The 27,402-nt window shown below is 37.6% G+C and overlaps 2 protein-coding genes across 4 annotated transcripts in view; one reads left to right on the forward strand and one right to left on the reverse strand.

Moving 5' to 3' along the window:
* Positions 1–942: 942 nt before the first annotated feature.
* On the reverse strand, positions 943–1,562 carry LOC134217333 (uncharacterized). Its single transcript, XM_062696080.1, has 2 exons — positions 1,341–1,562; positions 943–1,285 (listed from the first exon to the last, which is right to left on the reverse strand). Exons 1-2 carry the CDS (start codon positions 1,467–1,469, stop codon positions 1,001–1,003), a joined length of 414 nt encoding a protein of 137 aa, XP_062552064.1. The 5' UTR covers positions 1,470–1,562; the 3' UTR covers positions 943–1,000.
* Positions 1,563–7,559: 5,997 nt separating this feature from the next.
* LOC134213175 (uncharacterized) overlaps positions 7,560–27,402 on the forward strand; it is a 70,331-nt gene continuing 50,488 nt past the window's right edge. The window contains exons 1-7 of one of the 3 annotated variants that reach the window (XM_062691860.1): positions 7,560–7,803; positions 7,883–8,024; positions 8,102–8,585; positions 8,641–8,798; positions 8,854–9,019; positions 19,363–19,463; positions 19,536–20,571. In XM_062691860.1, coding sequence (XP_062547844.1) covers positions 7,778–7,803; positions 7,883–8,024; positions 8,102–8,585; positions 8,641–8,798; positions 8,854–9,019; positions 19,363–19,463; positions 19,536–19,547 — 1,089 coding nt within the window. In that variant the 5' untranslated portion in view covers positions 7,560–7,777 and the 3' untranslated portion in view covers positions 19,548–20,571. Of the gene's footprint in view, positions 7,804–7,882; positions 8,025–8,101; positions 8,586–8,640; positions 8,799–8,853; positions 9,020–19,362; positions 19,464–19,535; positions 20,572–27,402 lie in introns of those variants that run through there. The other 2 variants (XM_062691861.1, XR_009979410.1) reach the window with 2 other exon arrangements.

Genomic DNA, 27,402 nt, shown 5'->3' on the forward strand with positions numbered 1-27,402 from the left:
ACATAGATATTATGGCACGTAACTTTGAGAAGATGGAGGAAGCCTACATCAGACTGAAGAGGGAAGCTAAGCGGATCGGACTAGTCATCAACACGTCGAAGACGAAGTACATGATAGGCAGAGGTTCAAGAGAAGACAATGTGAGCCACCCACCGCGAGTTTGCATCGGTGGTGACGAAATCGAGGTGGTAGAAGAATTTGTGTACTTGGGCTCACTGGTGACTGCCGAAAATGACACCAGCAGAGACATTCGGAGACGCATAGTGGCTGGAAATCGTACGTACTTTGGACTCCGCAAGACGCTCCGATCGAATAGAGTTCGCCGCCGTACCAAACTGACAATCTACAAAACGCTAATTAGACCGGTAGTCCTCTACGGACACGAGACCTGGACGATGCTCGTGGAGGACCAACGCGCACTTGGAGTTTTCGAAAGGAAAGTGCTGCGTACCATCTATGGTGGGGTGCAGATGGCGGACGGTACGTGGAGGAGGCGAATGAACCACGAATTGCATCAGCTGTTGGGAGAACCATCCATCGTTCACACCGCAAAAATCGGACGACTGCGATGGGCCGGGCACGTAGCCAGAATGTCGGACAGTAAGCCGGTGAAAATGGTTCTCGACAACGATCCGACGGGCACAAGAAGGCGAGGTGCGCAGCGGGCAAGGTGGATCGATCAGGTGGAAGATGACTTGCGGACCCTCCGTAGACTGCGTGGTTGGCGACGTGTAGCCATGGACCGAGCCGAATGGAGAAGACTCTTATATACCGCACAGGCCACTTCGGCCTTAGTCTGAATAAATAAATAAATAATAATGAAATCCTAAAAGTTTCAATTGCTTTTCTGTACCTATTCATTCAAACTATTTACTTATTTGTAAGATTAAATCTGTTTTTTTATGAGTAAGAATAGAAAAACATTTTTCAGATACGCAAAGAAACAAGTTTTATTTTATTTATCATTTTATTGCATTGTTCATACTGATCAGTTCTAACATTAGCAACAAACTCGTGCAACACCCGGGATCTGCTGACGGTGACATTCTACTTTGGCAGCGACCGAACAGAACTTCTTCATGATGCAGCGTTTCTTTGTTGCCGGATTCTTTCTACATCCAGCACCACAATATGTTCCTCGGATAGGTTTCTTGCGATAGGGTGAAAACTTCTTTTTCGGTACTCGAAGACGTGCACATTTGATTGCATGAAATTTTGAGTGTTCCTGCTTCCAAATGCGGAAGTAATCGTATCGGAGCAAACATGGTAAATCGGGGGCACCATGCTGGAATTGGCAAAATTATAATTTGCTGTAAGGAATAAAAATCGATTCAGCTTACCGATTCATACGAGGGTCTAAACGGATGTTTAAGCAAGGCATCCGGATGTGAAATGATGTTATCGATTGGACGCAGAAGATATGCTTTAGTCCATTGAAACTTGACGGGAGGTGGAATCGCTGGAATCATTTTTTTTTTGCTTTTTAAAAATTTTGCTTCTCGTAAATGACGGATATGAAATACGATTGTTCCAATGTGGACAGCCTTCTTAGATTACAATTTCTAGTAATCGATTCCAGTGAAGTTCCTAAATTCCTCTTCTGAACAAGTTATGGGTAGGTTATGGGGGGCTTCTACCTTGTGAGGTCAAAATCATGCGACTTTTGCACAGTTTTCTGTCAGTTGTTTGAGAGATACGCAGTTGAAATTTTGCATAGTTATTAGAAATGGTTTGATGATGTACAACTTGTTTAGGCCAAAAGAGGCGAGGAAAAACATGGCAGCCCTTCGACGGTGATTTGTCCTGCTTGCGGAAGTTCAAAATGAGTGAAGAACTTATGAAATTTAAAAATTCACCTAAATAAAGAATGAAAAAAAACTAAATATTTTCCTATGCCATACCCACACTTTTCGGCTTCCCCCTTATCAGAACAACTTTATAGTTTAAAAAAAAATCGCCAAACTCTTGCCGCATTGTACACACTCTCGAGCTTTGCTGCAGGAAGTTTACTGCCTAAAGCTATTTCAACCTCAACAGTTCTATTGATACCGTTCATTGTATGGACTCGCACCTTCATTCATAAAGGTCTTTTGCGGAAGTAATACTCCTGCTTGGTAACGGTTCGGCACTTTATCTCATAGCTCCCATGTTCATCCCATCAAAAACACAGCAATGAAAAGGAATTTGGTTGGCTTCTTATTTTGATGATTTTTTTCTGCAGTGAGAACGCATGTTAACAAAAAGAAGCGACAAGATTGGTGCTGTATTTCTTTGTTTTGCGATGCGATCAATATATGTTCAATAAGATGGAAAACGGAACAGTTCCCCTACTACAAGAACGCCGGTCACGGAAAAAAATCTCTTGGAAGGTCTCAATGTTCATACGCATTGATCATTAACAAAAACAAGAGGAAGAGTATCTCTGAATTCGCCACTTTTTTCAAAAAAACAAGGTGCCCTCCCTGAGCACAGAAAAATAGAAGTAAACTCGAGACTTCAGATAATCTATCTCACTAAGTAAGAGTAAAATCAGCAATGATTTAGTTTCATTGCAAATTTTCGAGCTCTATTCTAGATTGAATCTGAAGCAAAATAGAACAAAGTCGCCGGTTTCCCCCAGTAGTATTCTATTCATGTTTGATTTTTATTTTTGACGTAGGACTACGTAGAAAAGATACTATATTGGGGCACACTACGATTACGAAAATCGGGGACCGTCACGAACATATGATAGACTTCAAACTTTAATATCTCAGCCGTTTCTCGATGGATTTTAATTTTTTGACGTAGAATTACGTCTTTCGGTAAGATAGGGGGATCATTTCAAAGTTTCACGAAAAGACCGTCACGAAAAGTGGTCAGGAAGTAAAAGCCAATAACTCAGTCGTTTTTCAACGGATTCTGAAGATTTTGGTATGAATCGATCAATAAACTCTCAATAAAAGCATTTCACTATTGAAAAATTCAATTTCGTCAGGTAGTGTTGAAATTTCACTTTTTCAGTAAATTGTCTACATTTCGGCTATTACCCATCAGGCATGAATATGCATAAAATGTTTATGATCGAATTTCGAATCCACTATTGCATCGTACGTAATTCTGCGTTCAATTTGCGGTCGTGTCTTTGATACAGCCCTCTACTTTTTTTACCATTTGATCAAGGATGAGTCAATGCTTCTTTGTATTTATATGAAAAAACTGATTTTTAACTATTTATTATCGATAATTGATAAAAAGTTTTGAAATAGGTAAACCAACCAATCACGTACATGCATTACAAACACAGACATCAAAATCTAGCAACTTGCGGGCTTGGATCTAATTCCCAGTTTGAACAAGATTTTACGCAGAGCGGACGAATCAAAGCAGCACGGAGGCGCTGGTAACATTTTCAATGGAAACCAATCGCATTGGTGGTAGTCGATGGCGTGTTGCTCAAGATCATTCAACCTCAACGAACATTTTATATGAAGAAAAGGTAAAAAATAGCACTGTTGCGATCCCGCGTCGCCAGTGGCGATATTGAAAATTTATTACAAATTGTGGTGTCAGTTAGTTGTTGGAAAGGCGCATTGGGGAATGAAAATAGGTTCTTCTCAGGACCAGCATTTTCTGAAAAGATAGGTTTATTTGCGAAAATGAACTGTTTCGGTGGCATCGGCGTTTGGTGTGGAAGCTTGGTTTCTGTTAGTGATTCCGTCCATTGAAATTTACGGGCTTTATTTATTGAATACAAGAAATCTGCTTTCCGGCGCTCGAGCCATTTTGATCGGGATTCCGCAAAGAGCGGTTTAACCATTTATAAGGCAGTGGCAACTATATTTGAGCTTATTCTACGAGTGGAGAGACTTGAGATTGCTCGAATGACGTGAGAAGAGTCGTATAGTCCCATTTGAATAACATGATCACCTCACGTAAGAATTGTAAAAATCAACTCACCTCACGTCACTCGACTCGTAGAATAAGCATAATTGCCACCAACAAATTATATGTTTTTCTTGTTAATAAGAGCTCCACTTATTATTTCCCATGTAGTTGCTGTATTTGCTACCTAGTAACGCACCAGATGAATTTGAGCCATTAAAAATTGAAATGTCAATTTAAGAACGGTTTTTTTACGAACAGGTCGTAAGTTTCGAGTGGAAGAAGGATTTTCAGTTATAATTCGTTGAAAAAAGACGACAAAGATATACTTTTTGCCATTGGTAATAATTATTTTGAATCTCATGTGTTGGATTATGGCGTGATTGGAGTGAAAAATGCTTTGCCTTTCTTGTATATTTGGTTTTTAGATTTTTGACGATAGTGCGAAACAAAAAAAAATTCACTTATAATGCGTTTTCAAACTAGCACTCTTCGCTAAAAAATGTAATGTGCCTTGTTTTGATTTGCTTTACGTAAAACCCTTTTTTTATATTTTATTTATTTTTGCTGTTGCCTTTTCTCCCGCTTGCAAGGCAGTGGCAAATAACATTCTCCGAACGGCCCGTTGTCTGCGGAAACCCGATCAAAAATGGCTCGCGCCATTCTTATATCCAACTAGTCGACCCGGCAGACGTTGTCCTGCATAGTAGGCGAAAATTCGCGTTGATAATTGCCTATGCGAAATTCCCATTCGAATCGTTATTTTAGTTTTTCACGATTTACTCAACTTTATTAATGGTTTTCACATGAGGAAATATCATATAAACCCGTCGGAAAGGATTACGAACATATTTGCTGGAGAAATGAAGAAAATCCATCCAGCCGTTTTTGAGTTATGCGGATACGAACACAGACCATTTCATTTTTATATATAAGATATCTAAGGGGCCCCATACACGCTCCGACATGTTGTACAATCTTGACTCCGCCCCCAAGAAATTTGTTTCAGTCGGAGCAAAGTCGGATTGTCTGTGGGCAATTTGTACAACTGTTTTTTCAGTACAACTTGCCCACCGACGTGTTGTACAACTTTGACTCCGCCCCCAGGAAATTTGGTTCGGTCGGAGCCAAGTCGGACCGTCTGTGGGAAAGTTGTACGACTGTCGGACGGACGGTTTCAAAGTTGCAAAGTTGGTCGGATGAAATCAAAACAGTTTGATTTTGCTCAGACTTGTGGTGGGCGGAGTCGCATGTTGTACAACCAAGTTGTATTGTGTATGGTGTTGTTGTACAACACTGTTGCTTTCAATTTCTCTGGTGGAATATCCAGGAGCAGAAAGTGATTTTTTCTATAATTCAGATAATAAGATAATATGCGATAATAATAATAACAGAATAATGATAAGATAATAATAGACCTGTGCGCCGCTGCCATGTGAAAATTGGCCATGCCGCTTGGCCTATTGTTATACAGCGTATGATCGGCCAAACATATTTTTTTCTAAAACCGCCTGACAATGTAATTATTCAAGAAATGTCCCACATTTTCTTTGAGAATTTATGGAAATGCTCCTAGAACGCTAACAGATATTTCCTCAAGAATTTCTGAGTCAGAGATTTTATGAAAAATTTCATTTGAACTTCCTTGAAATTATTATTAGATTTCACTTGAAATTTGGAAACTTTTTTAGAAATTCCTTCGAGAATGCCTCCATCGGGAAATCCTTTTAACTTATCTGAAAGTTTTTTGCAGGAACTCATGCAAGGAATTTTTTCGTGAATATGTTCAAAAAATTCTCCATGAATTGTACCAGGATTTTTTTTAGCATTCCTTCAGATATTCCACAAAAATTCAGAAATTTCGAATAAAACTTCTATAGAAAAAAAATGTAATTTCTGAAAGTATTTATCGGATAAAGCCTAGAGAATTTTCCTAGTGAACTCTTGCAGAAATTTTGGAGGAACTACCTGGAGATTTTTTTTTAATTGTCGGCGGTAAATTCTGGAATTGAGTTTGAGTAAAGTTTGTTGAGTTGGAGAAGTAAAAGAGTTAAAAAGAGTTTTAGAGGATTTTCTGGAGGTACTCCAGAGAGAACTTTTATAGAACTTCTCAGAGGAATTGATTGCGGAATTACTGATAGAATTTCCGAGAAAGCTTATCTAAAAAATAAATCATGGGAAGTTTTCGGAGGAATTCACGCTTGAACTTTCGAAGCAAATTTTAGCGGAAATCATTGACAGAGAAAATTTCTTTGGAATATCCACAGATTGAAAGTGAATAACCTTTCGAAGGAATTTCTGGAGGAATACAATGAGGACTTACAAAACGAGCTCTAGGAGTACCTTCCAGAAGAAATCCATAAGGAATAAATGGAGAAACTCTTAGATGAACTTCCGGAGGAATCTATTGAGGAACTTCCGGTGGAATTCCTGTAGGATTTTTTTGTGGAATTCCGGGAGGTGCTTCCGGAAGAACTTCCAGAGAAATTCTTTTAGGAACTTCCGAAGAAAATCCTTGGATAACTTCCGGAGGAATTCCTAGAGGAACTTTCTGTGATTTCTTTGGAGGAATTTCCGTGGGATTTCGTCATGTTCATGTATGGTTGAAATACTTCCGACAAAATAATCATTAAATTAAACCGTCTAAGACGAATTAAGTACTGTCCATTTAATTCCACTAGTTAATTTCCGTTATCTTTGCAGATACGTATTTCGACCACAACTGTGTGGTCGTCTTCAGTGTCTTGTACTCGACTCGACTTCGACAAGTCGAGTCGAGTACAAGACACTGAAGACGACCACACAGTTGTGGTCGAAATACGTATCTGCAAAGATAACGGAAATTAACTAGTGGAATTAAATGGACAGTACTTAATTCGTCTTAGACGGTTTAATACATTCCACTAAAAGAGCTTAATATATTTTTCATTAAATTAATACGAAATTAGGCAAACAATTTTAGAAGCAAGTACTAGGTTTCAACAACTTCGACAAATTGATATAATGTCCTTGTATGTATGCATATTGCATATGTTTATGTCTAAGTATGTGGGTACATTACAAAACACTCACAGTTAAGGTGAATCGCGTTGGAGTCCAATTAAAATTCTACATAGCGCTTTGAAGGGCACATAACTCGAAAAGTAAACGACAGACATAAACGGAAAGTAGTTTTTCACCTTTGCTCACTTGCAGCATACACGAAAAAATGGTTTCCAGATGTGCTAACCGCCTAAATATTCACATTTGTGCGAGCAAAAACGCGAGGTGAGGGATAGCACGGCCATTGTGGCTGCCATTTTTGGACGCCGCCGTAACTCACCTTAAGTACAAAAATATGATAAAATATAATACAAATAAAATATAATAATAATAAAATGTAATAATAATAATATAATAAAATATAACAGCTTGAAAAAAAATCACCGTAATATTAAACTGTCAATAAAACGTGTACATTTCTGCTAAGGACAGTGGGTTCGTTCTTCATGAAAATCGCGTCGTTGCTTCATGGAAGCAAAAAAGAAGCTCACAACTATGTGGATAAATCATCAGTTGTGCCAAATTTTCAGTGCATGGATAATTTTACTTCCTTTCATATGCTTCAGGGATGGGTGTGTAAAGCAGAGCGGTGTAGTCGACAACACCCTCAAAAAGGACATGCGCATCCTTCCAAGAATCATTTGTTGCTACAAGCACATGATATATATACTAGGAATCGCTTCAATCTGTAACAGTACACACTGTCATTTGCATCTGTAAAAAAAACATCACAATCCAATCTGATAACCATAGGCACAATGCGCCTCTGAACTAGTTGCTGTGAAAAATAGAAACTAAATAGTATAAGTTTAGTCGAATTCTATCAGTAGTAGCGGAAATCATACCCCACACTCAAATCAACCAATGACCAATGGCCAAGATTAGAAATGTGTTCAAGTATTCGCCTTTCGCTCAAGTGCTATCAACTATCAACTAAATGCAGCGTTTTCAATCATTTGTTAACTTTTTCCCGCAGAAAACATCTCATTCCGAACCTGGAAAGCAAGTGTCGACTATGCCTATCGGACAAAGCAATCGCACAGTCTATCTTCGAATGCGACAACAAGGAAACGACCGATACCCTCGTGGACAAAATTTACGAGTGCACTGCAATTATGGTAATTTGCAACCCACAAAATATGCTAATTAGTCATTGTACGTCTTCAACATACCGTTTCTCCCTCGTTCTGCCTAGCTTTCCAAGGACTTCGACTTCCCCTCACTGATTTGCAAGGATTGTGCGCTCAAGTTGGACGAGTTTCTGCTGTTCAGGGCGAAGTGTTTGCGTAGTAATGAAATTTATAGGTTCAACAAGTTGCATAAATCAAGACCATTTAATGATGCTAATAAACTGAAGGCAACGAGTAATGACAACAATGCGTCGGAGATAAATCAACAAAAACATACAGATCAAGATCTGCCCGATAAAGGAGGCTACAAGCAATCAGTAGAACCTAACGTGGACCAAACTGAAAAAGATGTGATAGTCACTAGCAGTAGTAGTGACGGAGCAAACGTTACCGTTATTAGTAACATTGAACTGACAGACACTGTGAACATTCCCGTTAAACAGGATGTGGGAGACGAACAGTTATCCGAATGCAACGGAAAGCATCAGGATAACAGCGATATCAGCAACGCGAAAACGATGGATTTGACTATTACAGATGATACGGAAAGTAGGATTTACTTTGATATTTGTTAATGTCAGTACGTTTCATCGATTCTTTCCAGGTGCAACAATGAGCGAGCCATTGCTGACGAAGCATACGCATAAGCCTATTGTGATAACGACTGCAATCGAGGGTATGCGATTTCCGTTGGAAACTATTGAAGAGTTGGACTGCCTGGAACGCCGTATTCGAACGTGTACCGTTACCAGAGAGAAATTCGTAAGCAAAAACTCAACGTTTCGGAACGGAGAACTCAATTTTCAATTTTTTCCAGATTACACTGCTGAAGTCGTTGAAAACGCACGATACCTCACTGAGCGATACATATCAACGCCTGTTTACCGATGCGCTTATGATTCATTACAATTACGACGGTATATCTCCCAAGTACAATAAGCGGTCGCTCAAGAGTCTTTCCATTTTCAATGATTGTATGCCAGGTGAGTAAATGGGGAAGTTGAGTATATGGAGTAAGCCTCTTAGCCCTTGGCACACGGTGATTGAAGATCTATCTTACGATATTTAGTGTTTGTATTCAAGCCTAAATGTCGGATAAATCTTTCTTCCAACAGTTGTGCCTTTCTTGTACGCTTAGGGCCATTTTCTTCACTTCCACTTATCTCTTAAACAGTATTTACCTATACCTGATATTTTAAAATCAAAACCAAAACTAAAATTGAAAAATATCTATTCAAATTTTGAATAGCTGTTCAAAGAAACTCTAAAGAATTTTCTAAGGAAATGTCAAAGATTTGCCTGTGAAATTTTCGAAGTATTTTCTATGGATATTCCAAAGAATGTTCGTTCAAATCAAATTTATAAACGAAGAAGAGCCGTTTGCCAGAAGGTCATTCTGCCGAAACCATTTAGCCAAAGATCACAAAACCAAAAGTTGTTTGACCGAAAATATCATTTGACCGAACAAACAAGCAAACAAACAATCTCATTTGGTCAAAATGGGTATACGGCCGAAAATGTCGTTTGAACGATCTGGTGATTTTGGACCCAACATTTCTAAAGGGCTAAACTGCTTTTATAAACAAGAGCTTCTCGTGTCGCTGGTGGGGTTATGTGTGCCCACCCACGCATTCCAGCGCCATTCTAATGAAGAGGATTCGCTGCTTCCATCAGTGCATTGCGTGGGTAGGCTCAAATTAGCCAACCGGCGACGTGAGAAGATCTTGTTTGAAATAGTCGTTTAGCCGAAAATATTGTTTGGCCGAAATGATAGAAAGGACCATTTCACTGAAAATATAATTTGGCCGATATGGACATACGTCAGGAAATGTCGTACGGTCGAACTGGTTCTTTGGTCGAATAAATCGTTTGGACGAAGAGGTCATTTGTGCATTATGGGTCGTCTTGAAACCACGTGGTTGTATAGGGAGGGGGAGGGCCGTTTAGCTCCCGAACCACGTGTTTTTTAAATTTTATTTTGTGCTTATGAACGCAAAGCGATTCATTAAATTCTATTTTTATAAAAAAAATCTACGATTACGACCTTATTTATAATTTCCACAAAGAATTTTGTAATATAATACAGATATGTTCCGATTTTATCTCGTTCCGATTTTGTCACGCTCCGATTTCGTCAACAAAATTATTCCGTTTTTATCAACAAGAAAATTTAACCATTTTTTTTTAGAGATTTAGCTTTTAAAATTAAATAACGTGGGTTAGTGTCTGGCCAAATGTTGTATTTATAGTATTTCAAGCACTAACTAACCGTAACTAACAAGACAAGATTTCTCTTCACCGACTTCCCCCATCGAAAGAAAAGAGACAAGATGCGGGTTTGTTTGCACTTCATTACTTCAGAAGGAGAAAAACTATTGAGATATTTGAGACAACATGACTATAAAGTAGCTTACAAACCGGTTGACAAAATTAAAGATGTGTTATTTACGAAAACCAAAGACGTAATACCAAAAAACAAAAATACAAATTTAGTGTATGATATACCGTGCGGTGCATGTGAAAAATCGTACATCGGTGAAACAAGCCAGTTTTTATATAAACGTCTGGACCAGCATACAATGTGAAAACAAAAAACATTTCCGGTACAGGTTTATCACAGCACACTATAGAATAGGGATACATTTTTGACTTTAAAAAAACCAGAATACTTGACAAAATAAGCAAAAACAACACAAGACTGACTGCAGAAACATTTTACATTAAGATTAAAGGAGACGAAAATGTAGTAAATAAGCAAAAAGACTCAGCAAATTTACAAAATGCGTACAACTCTATTATTAGCAAACTTAGAACTAATACCAATAGCAGTTAGAATGTAAAGATTGTACTTTGTTTGAGTGTGTCAATAGTTAGTAGTAATGGCTGTCTGTTAGAAAATAAGTGACTGGAAGATTGTATGTTATTACAGGTCGGACTCGATTATCCGGAGTATCGATTTTTTTTTCACTCCGGATAATCGAATCCTCCAGATAATCGAATCACTAGAAGAAAAAAAATCAAATCTGCAATTAAATGACGAAAAACTATTTTATTGTATTTACAGTGGTGTAGTCAGAAATTATTTCGGAAAATCCCTGATTAATCCGCCTAACGGTATCAGTGACTTGCTGGTGTATAAGAGAAAATAGTATTTTTGCCATAACTTTTCAGTCCATAGTCCGATCCAGCCAATTTTCAATATGTAATGATTTATTTATTTATTTATTATACATCATCTTCAGCTTATAAATTGTACAGACTGATTGTTTGACTTAATCCTATTTAAAAAAAAATATTTACTAACATTAAATCGAAAAAAACAACACACTTCGTTGAATAGTCTGCAGCATAAGTCTAATGCTAAGAATAACAGTTGACGATTCCTGAGTTGACGAGACGGTGCATGAAATCGAACATTCTCCAGGATGTAACGGCAGTCGATATTGAACGTTATGCGCGTTGCACGAAATGATGAGACAGGATTTCCATTCGAATCGAACTTGTTGGTTGAGAAAAGGTACCAAAATAATAACTAGACTATTTACATTTACGCACTTTTTGTACAAAAAATAGTATTTTGGCCATTATTCCTGAACCCAAAATTTGATCTAGTCAATTTTCAACCGAAAGCAATGAAAATTTTGAGTAAATTGTTCGATATATCAATTTTTCAATAGGAAACAATCCAAAGGCTCCCGCAGACCTGAGAGATTTCATCGCCGCAATGGCGAAAACTAGTCGCCGCGATTTTATCGTGGGGTCGCTGTAGGCAATGTTCCAGTTACTCTTTCACTCCAACTCGCATTCGCCAAGCGTTAGAATCGCGTCGCGATTTTTCGGTCACGTGTGTTAGGGGGAAGCTTGATAGGATTTTCCATTAAATGCAACCAGTCGCAAGCAAATTGGATAAAGATAAGTGCCAAAAAATGGGCTCCAATTCGCCGACCATAGATGATCGGTATATAATACTATGGATCACCGAGTCATCTAAAATATGTTTGTTTTTGGAGCAAACATATAGCCTTTCGGTACACTCCGTTTCCGATGGAGACAAAAGGGGGTCTTTAGAATCAAAACATTAGGCAATGATCGGCACATAAAATAACCATTTAAAGGTCCTCCAAATCTCTTTTTGGTAACGTGTTTCCGTTTGTTGCTGAAGATTTTTCCGTGGAAATTCGCGATTTTTGCGATATGAAATTAATGGATTATTCCTCAAAGGGTGATATTTTGCAAGATAAATTCATTTAGAAAAATTCCAATTGTAAGGACATTGATGCTGATGGAGCATTTTGACTTGTTTTACAGATGATCCTCTATGGCAATTGTACTAGAAAGAAGCGTTTTATCACAACGTCGGTGGGGGAAATATTTCTCTGCCCCTTTTTTCGCCTTTGTATCAGGTGGCGAGCAATTCGTTTTCATGTCTTGTTCTGATAAAAAAAAGCCTTGTTCTAAAAAAAACCATCGTGTTATGCACCCAAACACATCGTTCTGAAGTGGCGAGGTTACGTTTTCATCTGTCAAATGAGCGACTGTTTTGTCTCAAATGCAATATACAACCCTATAGTCAAATTTCAATACATAAAACGACCCCCTTTTCAACCCCCTCCCACAACCTAGATACGTCCCACTGTTAAAATAATCATATTGTATATTATAGTATTGAAAATAAAAAATTAGAATAAAATAAAATTCGAAGAAGAAAAATACTCCGGATAATCGAGTCTAAAATTCCGGATAATCGAACCCCGGATAATCGAGTCCCCGGATAATCGAGTCCGACCTGTATTTTGTAAAATTCAATGTGCTTTTTAACAATATATGTGATTTTTAGTGTCCGCAGAAGATGGTCGAAGGCCAGTAAATCGACCGAAACGTCCGGACAGTCTGGCAAAGTTTTGTTTTGTCATTTTTCGCCGAAAACAAATCGATGAGAATCCCCACCAGCAATTTCGCGGCGATTGATCCCTTGTAAACATCAACCAAGTTCTGAACGATGTACCTGTGTATCGCTAAACATCCCAGCAGGTCCGTTGAGGCGATAGAATGTTACTTATTACTTTTACAAGCTACTACTGTCTTTTCTATTCTCTAAAATTTCCTGGAGTTCCGAACATGGGAACTACCCGTTCAACCAAGTCCTGAATGATATATCCGTGCATAACATCATAACCATTCCAGCAGTTCCTTCGAGCTGGTAGGATATCACTTAATTCTATTACTAGCTACAGTGGACCCTCCTTGAGTTGATGTTCTAAGACTCGATATCGAATCGTTGAGACAAACGATGCCATACTAAAATATTCTCACGGTTACTTTGACAGTCTTTTCAAACAGTTTTCCAAGATTTTCTGTTCCACATATCAATACCGACTGTATTGCATCTCTTTAAAACTTCATGGATCTCAGATTATTTCAATACCGATTTTTCAAAAGTCTTTATCTTGGACATCTTCTTCTTCTTCGTTTGCTATGGCTCTTGGAATACCTTGAACATCATTGAGAAAAATGGATTTAAATGATGTGCATGTGCCTATTCGACTTAATTGGGTATATGCCGATGATGAAGATTTTGCATAAGCCTTGGTTGATTCGGTAGATACCGTGGGCTAAATTCGAGAACGTTTTGGAGAACCTTGAGCATCTCGTATTCCAGAAAACTGATCATTGTCTCAACGATCAAGATGACTAAACTTGATTGAGTGTTCAGATTTTTTAAACAATGTGGTATAGGATCCAAATATTTCAGATTCATCTGCAAGCTGTCAGAAGCAAAATCTTCCCAAGGTTTTAGATATCTAGGTCTTCAGGATATAGTCAATCTTGACCTCCAATATTTTTCCTGTGCAGCCGACATCCTGATGAACATTTTTGCAGAAGAAACTGGGGACATAGCTCTGTTGGGTGATTTTTCACAGTCAATCTCAAACCCTGGGCATATATGACCCATCCGTCCCGAAATGGTTGAGGAGGTGAAATATTTTCAAATTTATTGTTATGTTATCAACGGATGCCATAATTTTTCGTAACATCATTTATGGACGTTTCCTTAATGCACTCCTTACTTGCCAGGAGCCTCAACCAGTCACCATTGATGATCAATATACATTTCCTATGTCTTTTCACTAAACCCTTGCCTCCCACTAGTGTGTTCACGAGGTTTTTGGGCAGTCCCTTAGCATTGATGTTAGAACCTGAAAATCTCACATTTTCCCAGCTTTTTACTAAAATTTTAGCTAAAAAAAATCGTCTAAGAAAATTATTCAGATTTTGTCACTGTTCCGATTTTATCAACTGAAACTCACGGACCGTGTTGATAAAAACGGAACATATCTGTACGTAACACATGATATACAAAATCAATTTCCGCCGTGCTACACGCCGCCGACACTTTACGCAGATTTTCCGACTTGCTTTGTGTAGTTATGAACGATTTTATTTGAAACTTGATAATATATGCATATTATATGGAATTTGACAGTGCATGCAATCTTAGAATTTGGGGAGACTTGATCCCCATTTTTAATATGCTCAATAATAGCCGCCTGAGAACAAAATTTATAATTTTTTTAAAATTATTGGCCAAATTTATGTATGGGTGGCAAATGGGGGAATGTCCCCATATTGACGCAACACCTTGAATTCCAAATATCTTAAAATTGTGATGGAATGTTGACATTTAGACCAATGCAGATCATTTAGCATATTTACGGTTTTGTGCTGTGAAAAGGTTATAGCATTTGGTCATTGTTAGGGGAAATTGTTAAAACTTTGCGTGGCCACTAAAAAATCTTTAGGAGGGTCAAAACAGGCAAACCGTCCTGCAGAATACGGTTGCCAATCCAAAATATAACTCACCACATAACGATCATTTTACTGAAGGATCTACACTAAAAAATACGCTAGGGCAAAACTAGGGATCAAGTCTCCCAAGTCTTCCAACCTTCCCCTACAGTGAAGGTCCTTTGTCGAGCGGTCTTCAGCTGCTCTATCTCCTTACACTTCGCTTCTACCAGGCTGCATTTCTTCTGCAGCAAGAAGCGGGAATGCTGTCACCGTAACCGCCTATAGCGTTCTACATTCTGCCGGGTCCCATGCAACCGATCGCGCAGCGTCCTTCTCCTCCATAATCTGTCCCTACTCCTCGTTGAACAAATCATTACATCACCACCGTTTTACATACGCCATTCAAGGTTGCTTAATGACTGTACTCCAGCAGTCCTCAAAAGTGGCCCATCGATCTTCCCCTCTTCCATGAACGCTTCCTCAAGGTATTACGCGTACGCAGTGGCGACATCCGGTTGGTTTAGTCGTTCTAGGTCGTATCGATAATGTTGATAATGTCCAAGAAGCTTCGTCCAACAACCATAACATGGTCGATTGTGAGTCTGCTTGCTATGGTGTTTTCGAGGTGTACCGGTACGGAAGGCAGTGCTGGAAGTATGTGCTGCGAATGGCCATCTTTTTGTAGGCGGCGAAATCTATTATTCGTAGTCGAATCCGCAAAGCAAACACAGTTGACATAAACTATGTGTCTCCGGGTTTCGTATCGCTTCTACGTGCACTTATGGCCAATTTCTTCACCTCCGGTTAACTCTTAAGCGGTGTTTACCCACACGCTTAAACATTGCTAACGGGGGTAAAGAAATCAGCCATTAGTAATACTTTAGGCCAGCGGTTCTCAACCTTTTTCTTGAGAGGTACCCCTTCGAACGTTTGCATTAATTGAGGTACCCCCTCTCGAAAGTATAGGCTTCCAATCCTCTTGAAAAAAATAATTTCGAGCCCTTTGAAGGGAAGCTCCTTTCAGCTTTTGAATGCATTTAAAGTAGGTTTCCGCGCTTCTAAATTAAAGGCTTCTGAGCCTCTTGTAGATTAAAATGAGGCTTTTTTGCATCTTGAAATTACTCGTCTGAGCCTCTTGATAGTATGCTTCCAAGCCTCTTGAAAGAAGAATTCCGAGCTTCTTGAAGCGAGGCTTCCGAGCATCTTGAAAGGAGGCTTCCGAACCACTTGAAAGTAGACTTCCGAGCCTCTCGAAAGGATCCTTCCGAGCCTCTTGGAAAAAGGCTTCAGAGCCTCTTGAAAGGAGGCTTCTGAGCCTTTTGAAAGGAGGCATCTGAGGCTCTTGAAAGGCGGCTTCTGAGCCTCTTGAAAGGAGGCTTTTGAGCCTCTTGAAATGAGGCTTCCGAGCTTCTTGAAAGGACCTTAAAGGGGGCTTACGAGTCTCTTAAAAGGAGGCTTTCCAGCCTCTAAAAAAAGAGGCTTTTGAGCCTCTAGAAAAGAAGACTTCCAAACCTCTTGGAAGGAGGATTTTGAGCATCTCGAAAGCGGCTTCCGAGCCTTTTAAAAAGAGCCTTCCGAGCCTCTTGGAAAGAGGATTTGGGGCCTCTTGGAAGTAAGCTTTTGAGCCTCTTGGAAGGAGGCTTTTGAGCTTTTTGAAAGGAGGCTTCTGAGCATCTTGAAAGGAGGTTTCTGACCCTCTTAAAAAGAGGCTTCCGAGCCTTTTGAAAAGATCTTGAAAGGAGGCTTCCTAGTCTCTTGAAAGGAGGCTTTTGAGCCTCTAGAAAAGGAAGGTTTTGAGCCTCTAGAAAAGAAGGCCTTTGAGCCTCTTGAAAGGAAGCTTCCGAGCCTCTTGAAAGGAGCCTTCCGAGTCTCTTGGAAAGGGGCTGTCCATAAACCACTTAGACTCTTGAGGGGGGAAGGAGTTTCGAAAAAGTCTACGATAGTCTACGAAGGGGGACGGGGGGTATACCAAAAGTCTACGTATACTTTTTTATTTTATTTTTTTTTTGAAAACGAATTATACAGCAGGTTTGTGCGAGGTTCACTTGTTGATTTTTTTTAGGATTTTCCGTTTTTTTTTGCATGACTCTACCGAAATAATTTTGTGTATTTCTCCATGTAATGAATTTTACTGAAGTAAAAGTCATGGATTTCACCAAGAAAATCTTCTGTGTTGAGCAAAGTATTCCATAAAACTTTCGAAAACTTTTCAAAAATCTTCACTTGGATATGATTTCAGATTCTACTATTTTTTTTCATTTTCGGCAGGAACTTCTTTGGAAACTATGGAAATTATGTCGTACTTCAACGGAATTTTCAAAAGAAGCATTTTGGAATATCAAAAAAAAAAGTCTTTGGAATGCCCAAAAGATATTATTTGGAACTTGTAAAGGGAGTTCTCCGAAATTTCCGCGAGAAACCCTTCAGAATATCCACTGGAGATTTTTTGGGAAGTCGCCTAATTTTTTTTTTTTAATTTCAGAAATTCTTCGGAATTTTTGCGAGGAATTCTTTGGACATATAAGCAACATTCTTCGAAATGCCCATGGAAAATTCCTAGTAAATTTCTTTGGAATTCGCAAATTCTTTTGAATTATTGGTGGCAAATCTTCGGAATTTCTCAATAAATTTCGAAAATTTCCACGAGAATTTATTTGAATTTCTCTCCAAAAACTGTTGGAGTTTCCACAAAAAAATTGCAATTTTTGTAAAAAAAAAGCCTTTATAGGTTTTATGAAAAAAAATTGTTTTTTTTTTCTTGAAATTCACAAAAATTTCAACTGAAAATTCTCCATAATTTCCACCGAGAATTATTCAGAATTTTTTTTTGAATGTTCCTAAGATTTTTTTTTAAATTTCCTCATTAAATTGCTCCAAATTTGCAGAAGAAATTAAAAAATAATTTTGAATTTCCACTAGAAATATTTCAGAATGTCCGTTTAAACTTAAAATTATCGGTAAATAATTCTTAATTTTAACGGAAAATTACTCGGGGTTTTTTAACGGGGAAACTTTTGGGTTTCATAAGAAAATGCATGGGATTTCAACAAATGATTATTCACCGGGATATTACATGGAATTTTCAAGAAAAGCATCGGAATTATCACGGAGAGTTCTTTGGAGTATTATCTGGAGTATTATTTTTATGAAATTTCCACGCAAAACTTATTGGAATGTAGACTTGACATTATCGGAATTTCTACTCCAATTTTTTTTGAAATTCTGTAAATTCTTCGGTTTTTACAAACTTGAACTGGCAAATTATAGGACAGATGCGTGACAAGTTTAAAGCGGTGGCTCGCAAATGCAAAAATGTCAACGATGGTGGCACACACCTAAAGGAGGAATCGAATTCAACAGGAAATAAAGTAATTGGCTTTGAGATTTGATTTCAGGCGCTATGGACAGAGGATTAAATTTGATTTCCTTTCAAATTGATTTTTGTTTTGTTGGATTTTGTTATGTTTGAAATTCGAGTTTCATTATAATGTTTACATGGAAATGGATTTGAATAGCTGAATTGCTTAAAACATGGTTGATTTCCGAATTTTTTCCAACCACATATGATGTTTTGTAAAATTTGGCAAAGTCTACGTCGACTTCAAGGGGGGAAGGGGAGTTTTTCGGAAAAGTCTACGAAAGTCTACTAGGGGGACAGGGGGTTTGAAAAAGTGAAATTTCGGTCTACGTGGTTTGTGGACAGCCCCAAAGAGGCTTTTCAGCCTCTTGAAAGGAACTTTCGAATCTCTTGAAAGGAGGCCTCCGAGCTTCTTGAAAGGAGGCTTCCAAGCCTTTTAAAAGAAGGCTTACGAGCCTCTTGAAAGAAGGCAACCTAACCACTTGAAAGGAGGCCTTCGAGGTGCTTGGAAAAAGGGTTCCGAGAAGCGTATAAGGATCCTTCTAATCCTCTAGCAAAGAAGCAAACGTGTTGTTTGATCTTTTGTTCCACAGGCCTTCATACATTGTTCTGATTGTGGAATTGAATCCTCCCAATTGGGATTTATTGATCGCATTGCATATTATGTACAATATATTTTTTTAAAATAAAAAATACACAATTATGAAAACTCTTTCAATAATATTTCATCGAAATTGTAATACGTCCGCCATTACGCATTTTTGTCCGAGGTACCCCCTAGGGCCAGCGAAGGTACCCCCAGGGGTACATGTACCCCAGGTTGAGAACCGCTGCTTTAGGCTAATATCATCACTCCGTTCAATTGTTGAGCGTTGCTTACCCATACGATCAATGTGGGTTTAACAACATACCCGTGGGTTTAACAACATACTGTTGAGGTCGAAATACGTATCTGTCAAGGTACAATAAAGAGGTGGAACTAAATTGGATAGTACAAACTCGTCTTATGACAAGTGAAGATATTCCACTAAAAGCTCAAAATAATTGTCTTATCAAACCAATAGTTTTCGAAAGCTAAAGTTAATGAAAATTGGTATAAGTTTTGGATTTGATGTGACTTTTGTAAAATAGATACACATTTTTTTTCTTATGCATAATATTAAGTCTCCTCTTATGTAGCCGCCTGGAACGACCACATGGACGCCAACATGGTACGCGATGCAATTATTGATGCTGTGAAGAAATCGCACAACCGCTACAACCAATGCAGTCATCGCAAAGTAAGTGCCTACCTACACAATACCCTTTTGCAATTTGCAAGTAACATTAATATTCAATTGTTTTCTTTACAGCGGGCAAGGTAACAATATTTTAAATTCAAGCAAAGCATATATAATCTACACAATACTATCTGTTACTTTCTGTCTTCTAGCTACGAATGGTTATAGCTGATGATATTACACTAATATCAAACAAAACCGCTCTGCTCAGAAAATATCCCAAAATAACCAATAGATCGTGTAATTCGCCATTGTTACCACATAGTGCTACTTTCGAACTATATTACGTTTTGGTGAGATATAGTGTTCTGGACTATTGGTTACACGAATCTTAGTAATTGCTAGAAGCAATCAGTATTAAGTGATCTGTTATCGAACGATAGATATTTTTTTTATGAAAATGATACAAACTGTTAATCTACATATAGTATGGATTAAGCAATGTCCATGCGAACGACTAATGGAACAAGCAACGACACAGTAGTATCATTATAAACATTCACAATTTTAGAAACAAAAAAAGCAATTTTATAAGATAGCTAACACAGAGATTTATTATAATAAAAGAATGACACGTTCCGCTAAGGTGAAATCCGGTAATGTTTTCAGCACATTATAGCGCAATAATATTTTATAAATAACGTGTTCCAAATAGGGTATCCAATTTAAAATATCTCAAGTTGTATTAATGTTAATTATTCATTCAAAATTCTATAGACATAGATAGATATATTAAATAGTTCTAAATTATTTACTGCTAATGATTTGTATCAAAACGAATCAGAGAACATTTTTAAACAAGTCTCGCGTGATAAGTGTGACTGCCTTCCATCTCAGTGGGCATGGGTTTGATCCCAGTCAGCGCCGTCAGCCTTTTTAAGGCGAAAAATGTGTGACCGCGCTTTCTCTCGGTAGAGACGGTAGGTAGGTCCCGGCCTCACGTGAGTTCAGGACTCAGGTGTGGAATTCGTCTCTCTGGCGTCGGTAGTTGTCACTCGTGAGGAAAATAGGCTGACGGTAATAAATATAAAAAAAATGTAATGGTAAATATAACACCGAAGATAAACAGACGAAACACTTGGGATACACATCGAAATTAAATACCTAATGTTGCTCATATTTATTACGATAAAACAACCGTTTTCCTTCAATAGCCTATCCAGTTTTCCGCGAGCAGTAATGGCCACCAGCTTGCCTGTGGGCTAGTCTCTGATTTGACGTTTGTGGAGGTCAACTGCACCCACTGTTCCGAAAATGTTGATCAATATGGTAAATAAGAAGGGAGGAATCCACTACATCAGCACTCTATTATATACCACATGCATTGGTCATAATGTTCGGAACGGTGGGTGCAGTTGACCTCCACATGACCAATTTATTTGTTTACTACCTTTATTTGAAGTCGAACTAAAGTTTTAGATTTATTACATTTCAACACATTGGGAAAGTCAATGTGCTGAAGTAATGATTTTTGAAGTTCTCTGTTCGACTATGATGTGATGCTCTAAAAGGGTGGTCGAATTGAGTTTGAATAGTAAGTTAATAAGCAAGCATTAGACATCCTCCTTAACCTTTGTCCTTCTTAACTATTGGATTTCGCATTTAACTGATCTATCGCACAGTGAAAGAAAACATGTTTTTTTGTGTTTGAGAGAAAATATAGATTCTGGATCTGGACAATTTAATTTATAGCATCCAACATAATCATGTATTTTCAAGGCATGCTTTTTATATTCGTGGAGAAATACATTTAACAGATTAAAACAAACAAAATTGTTGGAGCAATGAAAAAAAAATGCATTCATGCGGAACGCATTGACCGGTATGAAACATATTTGTAGTGTCTGGGTGTAGTTATGAAGTTGTTTATATTTACTGAAAGGCGGACAAACTTCTTTATTAACGTCGGGAAATTGTTGAATCTTTGATGTGTAGAATCGCAATACGCATGAATATTGATCTTTATTGCGGCGAAATTGGAATAATCTCAGCATTTGAAATCATATCGCAATTGGTTATTTGGATATTCTGAGGATGATGATGATGATGATACTTCCATCTATTGTAGCAAGGCACCTGCCGATAGCACTGGCCATATCTGATAAACGATTTGATCATGTTTATATTATTGTTTGCATTTAATCAAACTCCTGTATGAAGGGCCAAAAATGGGTGGGGTGGTTTCATAAGCAGAGACACTTATGCAAAATCCACGGGATGAATAGACAATCTCCTTCCAGAAGTTCGTACAAATAATAATACAAACACGCCCTCGTTTCCCAGATTGACCCAATAGATGGGGAGAAGAGCCCGCCCTCTATCCACGAAATGTTAACAATAGGAAGTTGGCGATTCCACTCTTCCTATCCAAATCGCTTCAATCGGGTGCCCTGATGATTATTTCATATGCAGTTTATAAAATAGTTTTAATTCAATTATTTGTATATACAATGGAATTCTCTCACCAAATTAGGAAAATTATTAGGAGATTCTGAGGAAGGCCAAATATAAATTGATTTAATTTTCATAAATTCATAAAAAGCATTGGGAACGGATTTTATTTTATCGTTTTAAAATCGTTTGTACATATTTTCCCACTGTGCGATGGCTATGACTGGCTGAGCAATATGTTATGCATTGAGTGAGCCAACGTTAACCGCCGAATGACCCGATTTAGGAAAATTTAAATGGTTATAGGAAAATAGCAATTCCTTCAACATACGTTCATTGGAGATCTTTTCTTCAATGCGTTATTATTTTCGAAGAATTTACATGTAGCTAAATTAAGGCTTAGTAAAATGCTTATTAAAGGTTTAACGAATCAGATAATAAAGTTGTTTTTTAAAATGAGATGTTGTAGCTGTATAACTTCGCCAAACAAAATTGTGTGAACAAAGCTTGAACAGATGTTGCGATAAGAAATAGTACAGACATAATTCAACACAGCGCTGAATTGAATCACCACACTGATGTTAGAGCTAGTGAATGTTTGTTGGGCCTTGTTCATAATGCTCGGAACGGTGGGTGCAGTTGACCTCCACAAACGTCAAATCAGAGACTATATAGCCCATAGGCAAGCTGGCGGTAATTAACGCTCGCGGAAAACTGGATTCAGTATTCAGACTATGAATTTCATCACTTGATTAGTAACTTGACAAGAAACTTCTCATACCCAGCACCTTCAGCATGGTCTTGCTTTGTAACCGCGCATGTTACCGTCCGGCTAAGGAAGGCCCCTAATCCTTGGTCCGCAGCTGTTTCACTCAATTTATCGATAACTTTCCACGCATTCCGATAACCTGTTAAGATTACGAACTTTAACAATTGATATCGTATTAAATGAAAATAAGTTGTGTACACTGCACTAGGGTCACTTTTTACCCCGTTTTGCTTGTTTCTGGACTTTGTATCGCAATACAATCGGCTAGTCTTACTAGACGTACTGAATTATATCAAGGAGACGACGGAACAGAATATGTGAATATAGTTCGGGTACTCGAGTTTCTTTGAAACATGTAAAGGGTTACGTCCTGAACCCAGCGGTGAGATACGCGACTATATAAGCTTTGGTAACAATTAACCATTTTTTGAACTTATGAATCCTTTAATGAAAAATATTAAATTTGTAAACATTTGCAATGGAAATTACAATTATAAATACATTGTATGTAGAATAATTTGTTTTTGAATTCTAAAATTATTAACATGAATAGATAACCATTATTTAAATCTGCAATCGAGAATTATTTTCAAATCTGTTTAATGTGATCCATGCGAGAATTGACATAAATCAATAAAACCACATTAGGAATAATCACATTTTGTTGCATTTTCATATTTTCAAATGCCCCAAAAAAGATTTTGAAGGTCTATGGAAACAACACCTAGACAATACTTGTGGAGAGCATGGAGTTTTTGAAAGAAAAGTACTATATGCTAACTGTGGTGGTGTTGACCATGGAGGAGCCGAATGATTCATGAATTGCATCAGCTGTTGGGTGATCATCCGGACGATTGCGTGGTCCGGGCCTGTACTGTAGTAACAGTGTACTAGGCTTAAAGTGGTTTTTGTTAGTGATTCAGTGAGTAACAAGACAGCAGCTAGCAAGGTGAATCGTATACTTCATGGCTGGAAACGTACCGAGGACATATTTTTCACAGGCCATTTCGACCTCAGTTTTATAATAGATTAATTTACCATTTTATAAGAACCAATGCTGACTGAGCTTCAACAGTATGAAAAAACGTGTTTCGTCTGTTTTGATGTTTGATATCATACTGAGACCCTCCGTAGCCGTGCGGTAAGACGCGCGGCTGCAAAGCAAAACCATGCTGAGGGTGGCTGGGTTCGATTCCCGGTGTCGGTCTAGGCAATTTTCACTTAACTTTTCAAAAGGACCTATGTAACATTTTTTTCTTGAATTATTTGAATAGCTCAATTAACAGAAAAAAATTAAAGCTTTTGCTTGCAGTACTCAAATTAATTCATGGAAAAAATATTACTTAGGTCCTTTTGAAAAGTTATGCGAGAATTTTCGGATTGGAAATTGTCTCGACTTCCCTGGGCATAAAAGTATCATCGTGTTAACCTCATGATATACGAATGCAAAAATGGTAACCTGGCTTAGAAACCTCGCCGTTACTGTGGAAATACCTAATGAACACTAAGCTGCGAGACGGCTCTGTCCCAGTGTGGGAATGTAATGCCAATAAGAAGAAGAAGATCATGCTGAGACTGCAATGAATTTTATGAATTGTAGAGTGAACCAACCGAATCAGCACAGTAAAATGGAATTTATCACCACGAGAAAATATATGCGATGATCGTTATAAATGCTATGCGGTAAATAAAAATAAGAGAAAAACTCACAATAAGGCGATGAATCAATAAAAGTTCTAACTAAGAAAAAAAAAACGTTTTTATTTTCTAAGACAAATATACAGTCGACTCTCTACATTTCGATGTTCTATATCCCGACGTCTCTCCCTATGTCGATGGTTTCCTCGGTTCCTTTAATCTACATACATTTTGGCTTTCTACATCTCGATAACTTTCCTATCTCGATATCTCTCTATACCGATGTGTTCTGATCATATTTTCTTCAGGATTCACTTGTATCATGGTATTTTGTGGCTTTTTGTCACATAAAGACTTGATCGTGGGTGTTCGAAGCATTACTTTGGCAATATACAGCCGTTTTTCGGGATCTCTGTGAATAGTAAATACTTTCATATTACTGCTAAATTCGGTTTTTGAAAACAGATCGTTTCGCAACAAAGACGATCTCACATGCCATAAAACTATTCCATTTAATTCCACCATTTGATTGTTATTTTACAGATACGTATTTCGACTCCAACAGTAACGCCATCTTCATTGTTTCGTACTTGACTCAAGTGGTGGAATTAAATGGGGTAGTACTGACTCGTCCTATGACAAATTAAGATATTCCACAAAAAAGCTCTAAATAATTTTCTTATCAAAATAATTGCCTGTTAAATACAGGCTGTCCATGGGCTAAGACAAGACGAGACAAAAGACGATCTATTTGCTTGCTAAATTTCTTTTGTTCACAACGTATTAATATATTTCAAATGGTCAATGGACAGGGCTGCGGAACGTTGTTTCTTGACTAAAGTTACTGTTGTCGTAGTAAATTTCATACAAACTTCAAACGGCTTGTGCTCTGTTCAATTACAATCAACTCTCAAAAATTTGAATGACTATTGAAATAGCAAATGTTATCGTTTAAGCAAAGTCAAATAAAGTAGTAGTGTGTGATTTGATTGATGGAATAGGGGTAGCTTTATTCATCTGTCATGCTTGTTCAAATAGTTTTTTTCTTTTCAGCTTTTAGTTCAAATATAAGTACCAACATTGTCTATTGCTGGCAAGAATAGTGTGTTACAGTTTTAGCTCGAGCTCAAACATGAGACCTTAAAACCCTTTATAGGTAGAATCATTTTGATTGCAAAGTGATGAGCCATGCTTAATTGGTTATATTCAATACTATGAGTTTTCATATGCCATAAAAAAGTTGTCTGCATTTCGGAATAATAAACAAAATTTTTGAAGTAAGACACTAATAATTTTAAAAAATGCATTTTTAAAGTCTTGTGAACAAAAAATTCGCATTTGTAAGGTTTCAAATAGAAACAGACCAAAAAATACTAAGCACATTTCAAACTTAAACGGTAAAAAATCAGCGTATCGCAACTTTTCGCAAAACAAAGTATATAGTGAATAATAGAAAGCTATTGCTTTCAGCTTTGTAATGAGCATAGAATCATTATAGACACTTATTTGTGTCTATACTTTTGGAGCACTTCAGTAAAACAAATGTGAGTATTTTAAATAAATTTGTATATAAAGTTAACTTAAGTTGAGATCTGTCACCTATATTTGACATAGGCATACTATTTAAGACCCTGATAATGCAGTCTTGAAGTAATATTGGGTTAAGCGATGTAATCGAAACCGTACGATGCTGATCTAAACGCTTTGTCAAACAGCGTTTTTGATTGGAAATCAACAATCATATTCAATTAAAAATGATGTAACAAAGTCAAAACTCAACAGAAATTCTTCAAATTTTGAACTTGAGGTTTTGGCTGCCTTCGAACCATTATGGCGCTGGTCTCAATTAAACGTTACTCGATATTCCATAATTATGCTCGGACGCAAGAGGATGTTGTCAATGGTAATGTTTCAGTTTCAGTTCGCTGCTTTTTATGTTTATAAAACAATTTTATCAAGAAATATTCTGACTGATCTTTGAAAAAAATGTTCAGAAATTACTTTAGAATTCTCACTGAAACATAAAAAAAATAAAATGATTTAAAAAGCTGTCTCGAAAGTTTTTATCCTGGAGATCCTCGATGGATGTTCAGTAGATTTTTCTCAAAAGCTCCGCTGCAAAAACTTGGTGGATTGGATGGTAATTACTCAAATTTGAACTGTATGTCTTTGTGAAGGGATTCATACAAATAATATGCTAAGGAATTTTCAAATATATTATTAATTGCATATTATTCGGCAACTCGGCCGTACGAAAATCATTTTCTTTTTAATCTTGGCTGTGCATATGCACAGCACATATTTCGAAATGGGCAAATTGATATGAAATTTGCGAAAAAGAATCCACGTGTCTTGGAGGGACTCTAACCCTCAATCTCCTACTCTCTAGATAGGCGTGATAACCCCTACACAACAAGACAACTTAAGGGTCACGTTTGCGGGAAAGCCATCAGAATCCGAGTACTAACCTCCACCGCTGTTTTTGGCAAATTGAATATCTTTCGGATGCTTGATTTGTCCAATCGTCACATGTGCTTCAAGGCTCACCCAAACACAGGCGACGCGATTCTATCGCTTGGCGACAGCGATTCTGTCGCCGTTGGTATGGAAGCGTAAATAGAACATTGCCTGCAGTGACCCAACAACAGAATCGCGGCGACTAGTTGTCGCCGTCGCGGCGATGAAATCGGTTAGGTCTGGGGGAGCTTTTACTGTTGTATAGCCACAGTCAAGCGAGCCCCCTTGTTTTATTATTCAAGAAACATCTCACTCTACCCGAGCAAAGTCTGAAAACATAATAAGAGCATAAAGAAAACATATTTTGTTTTTGACATCAAATTGAAATCATAATTTGTTTTCAAATATAAATCAGCATGATTGATTACATATTTTGATCTCATTTTGCTGTAAATTTCTAAATCGTATGATCTGACATCAAACTGAGTACTTATTTTTTTAATCGGAACCAATATCAAAATTAGTTTTCGATTTACTCTCATCGATAGCAGGAATAGTTTTCGATTTGATGTCACAGTAAGATTTTTCTGCTATACGTTTTGTTATTTTAACCGTTAAAACGGCCAAAAATATAGCAAATTAAGTAATCAGAATCAACGATTTCACAACATCAAAATAAGTTAT

The sequence above is a fragment of the Armigeres subalbatus genome, chromosome 2, assembly GCF_024139115.2.
Source record: "Armigeres subalbatus isolate Guangzhou_Male chromosome 2, GZ_Asu_2, whole genome shotgun sequence".
In the NCBI taxonomy this organism is placed as follows: domain Eukaryota; kingdom Metazoa; phylum Arthropoda; class Insecta; order Diptera; family Culicidae; genus Armigeres; species Armigeres subalbatus.

What these genes read in the sequence shown, in the direction of transcription:
- LOC134217333 (XM_062696080.1), bottom strand. Translation starts at nt 1,469, where the DNA reads ATGATTCCAGCGATTCCACCTCCCGTCAAGTTTCAATGGACTAAAGCA. An exon ending in TTAGACCCTCGTATGAATCG is followed by an intron (nt 1,286 to 1,340) that starts GTAAGCTGAATC and finishes TGCCAATTCCAG; the next exon opens with CATGGTGCCCCCGATTTACC.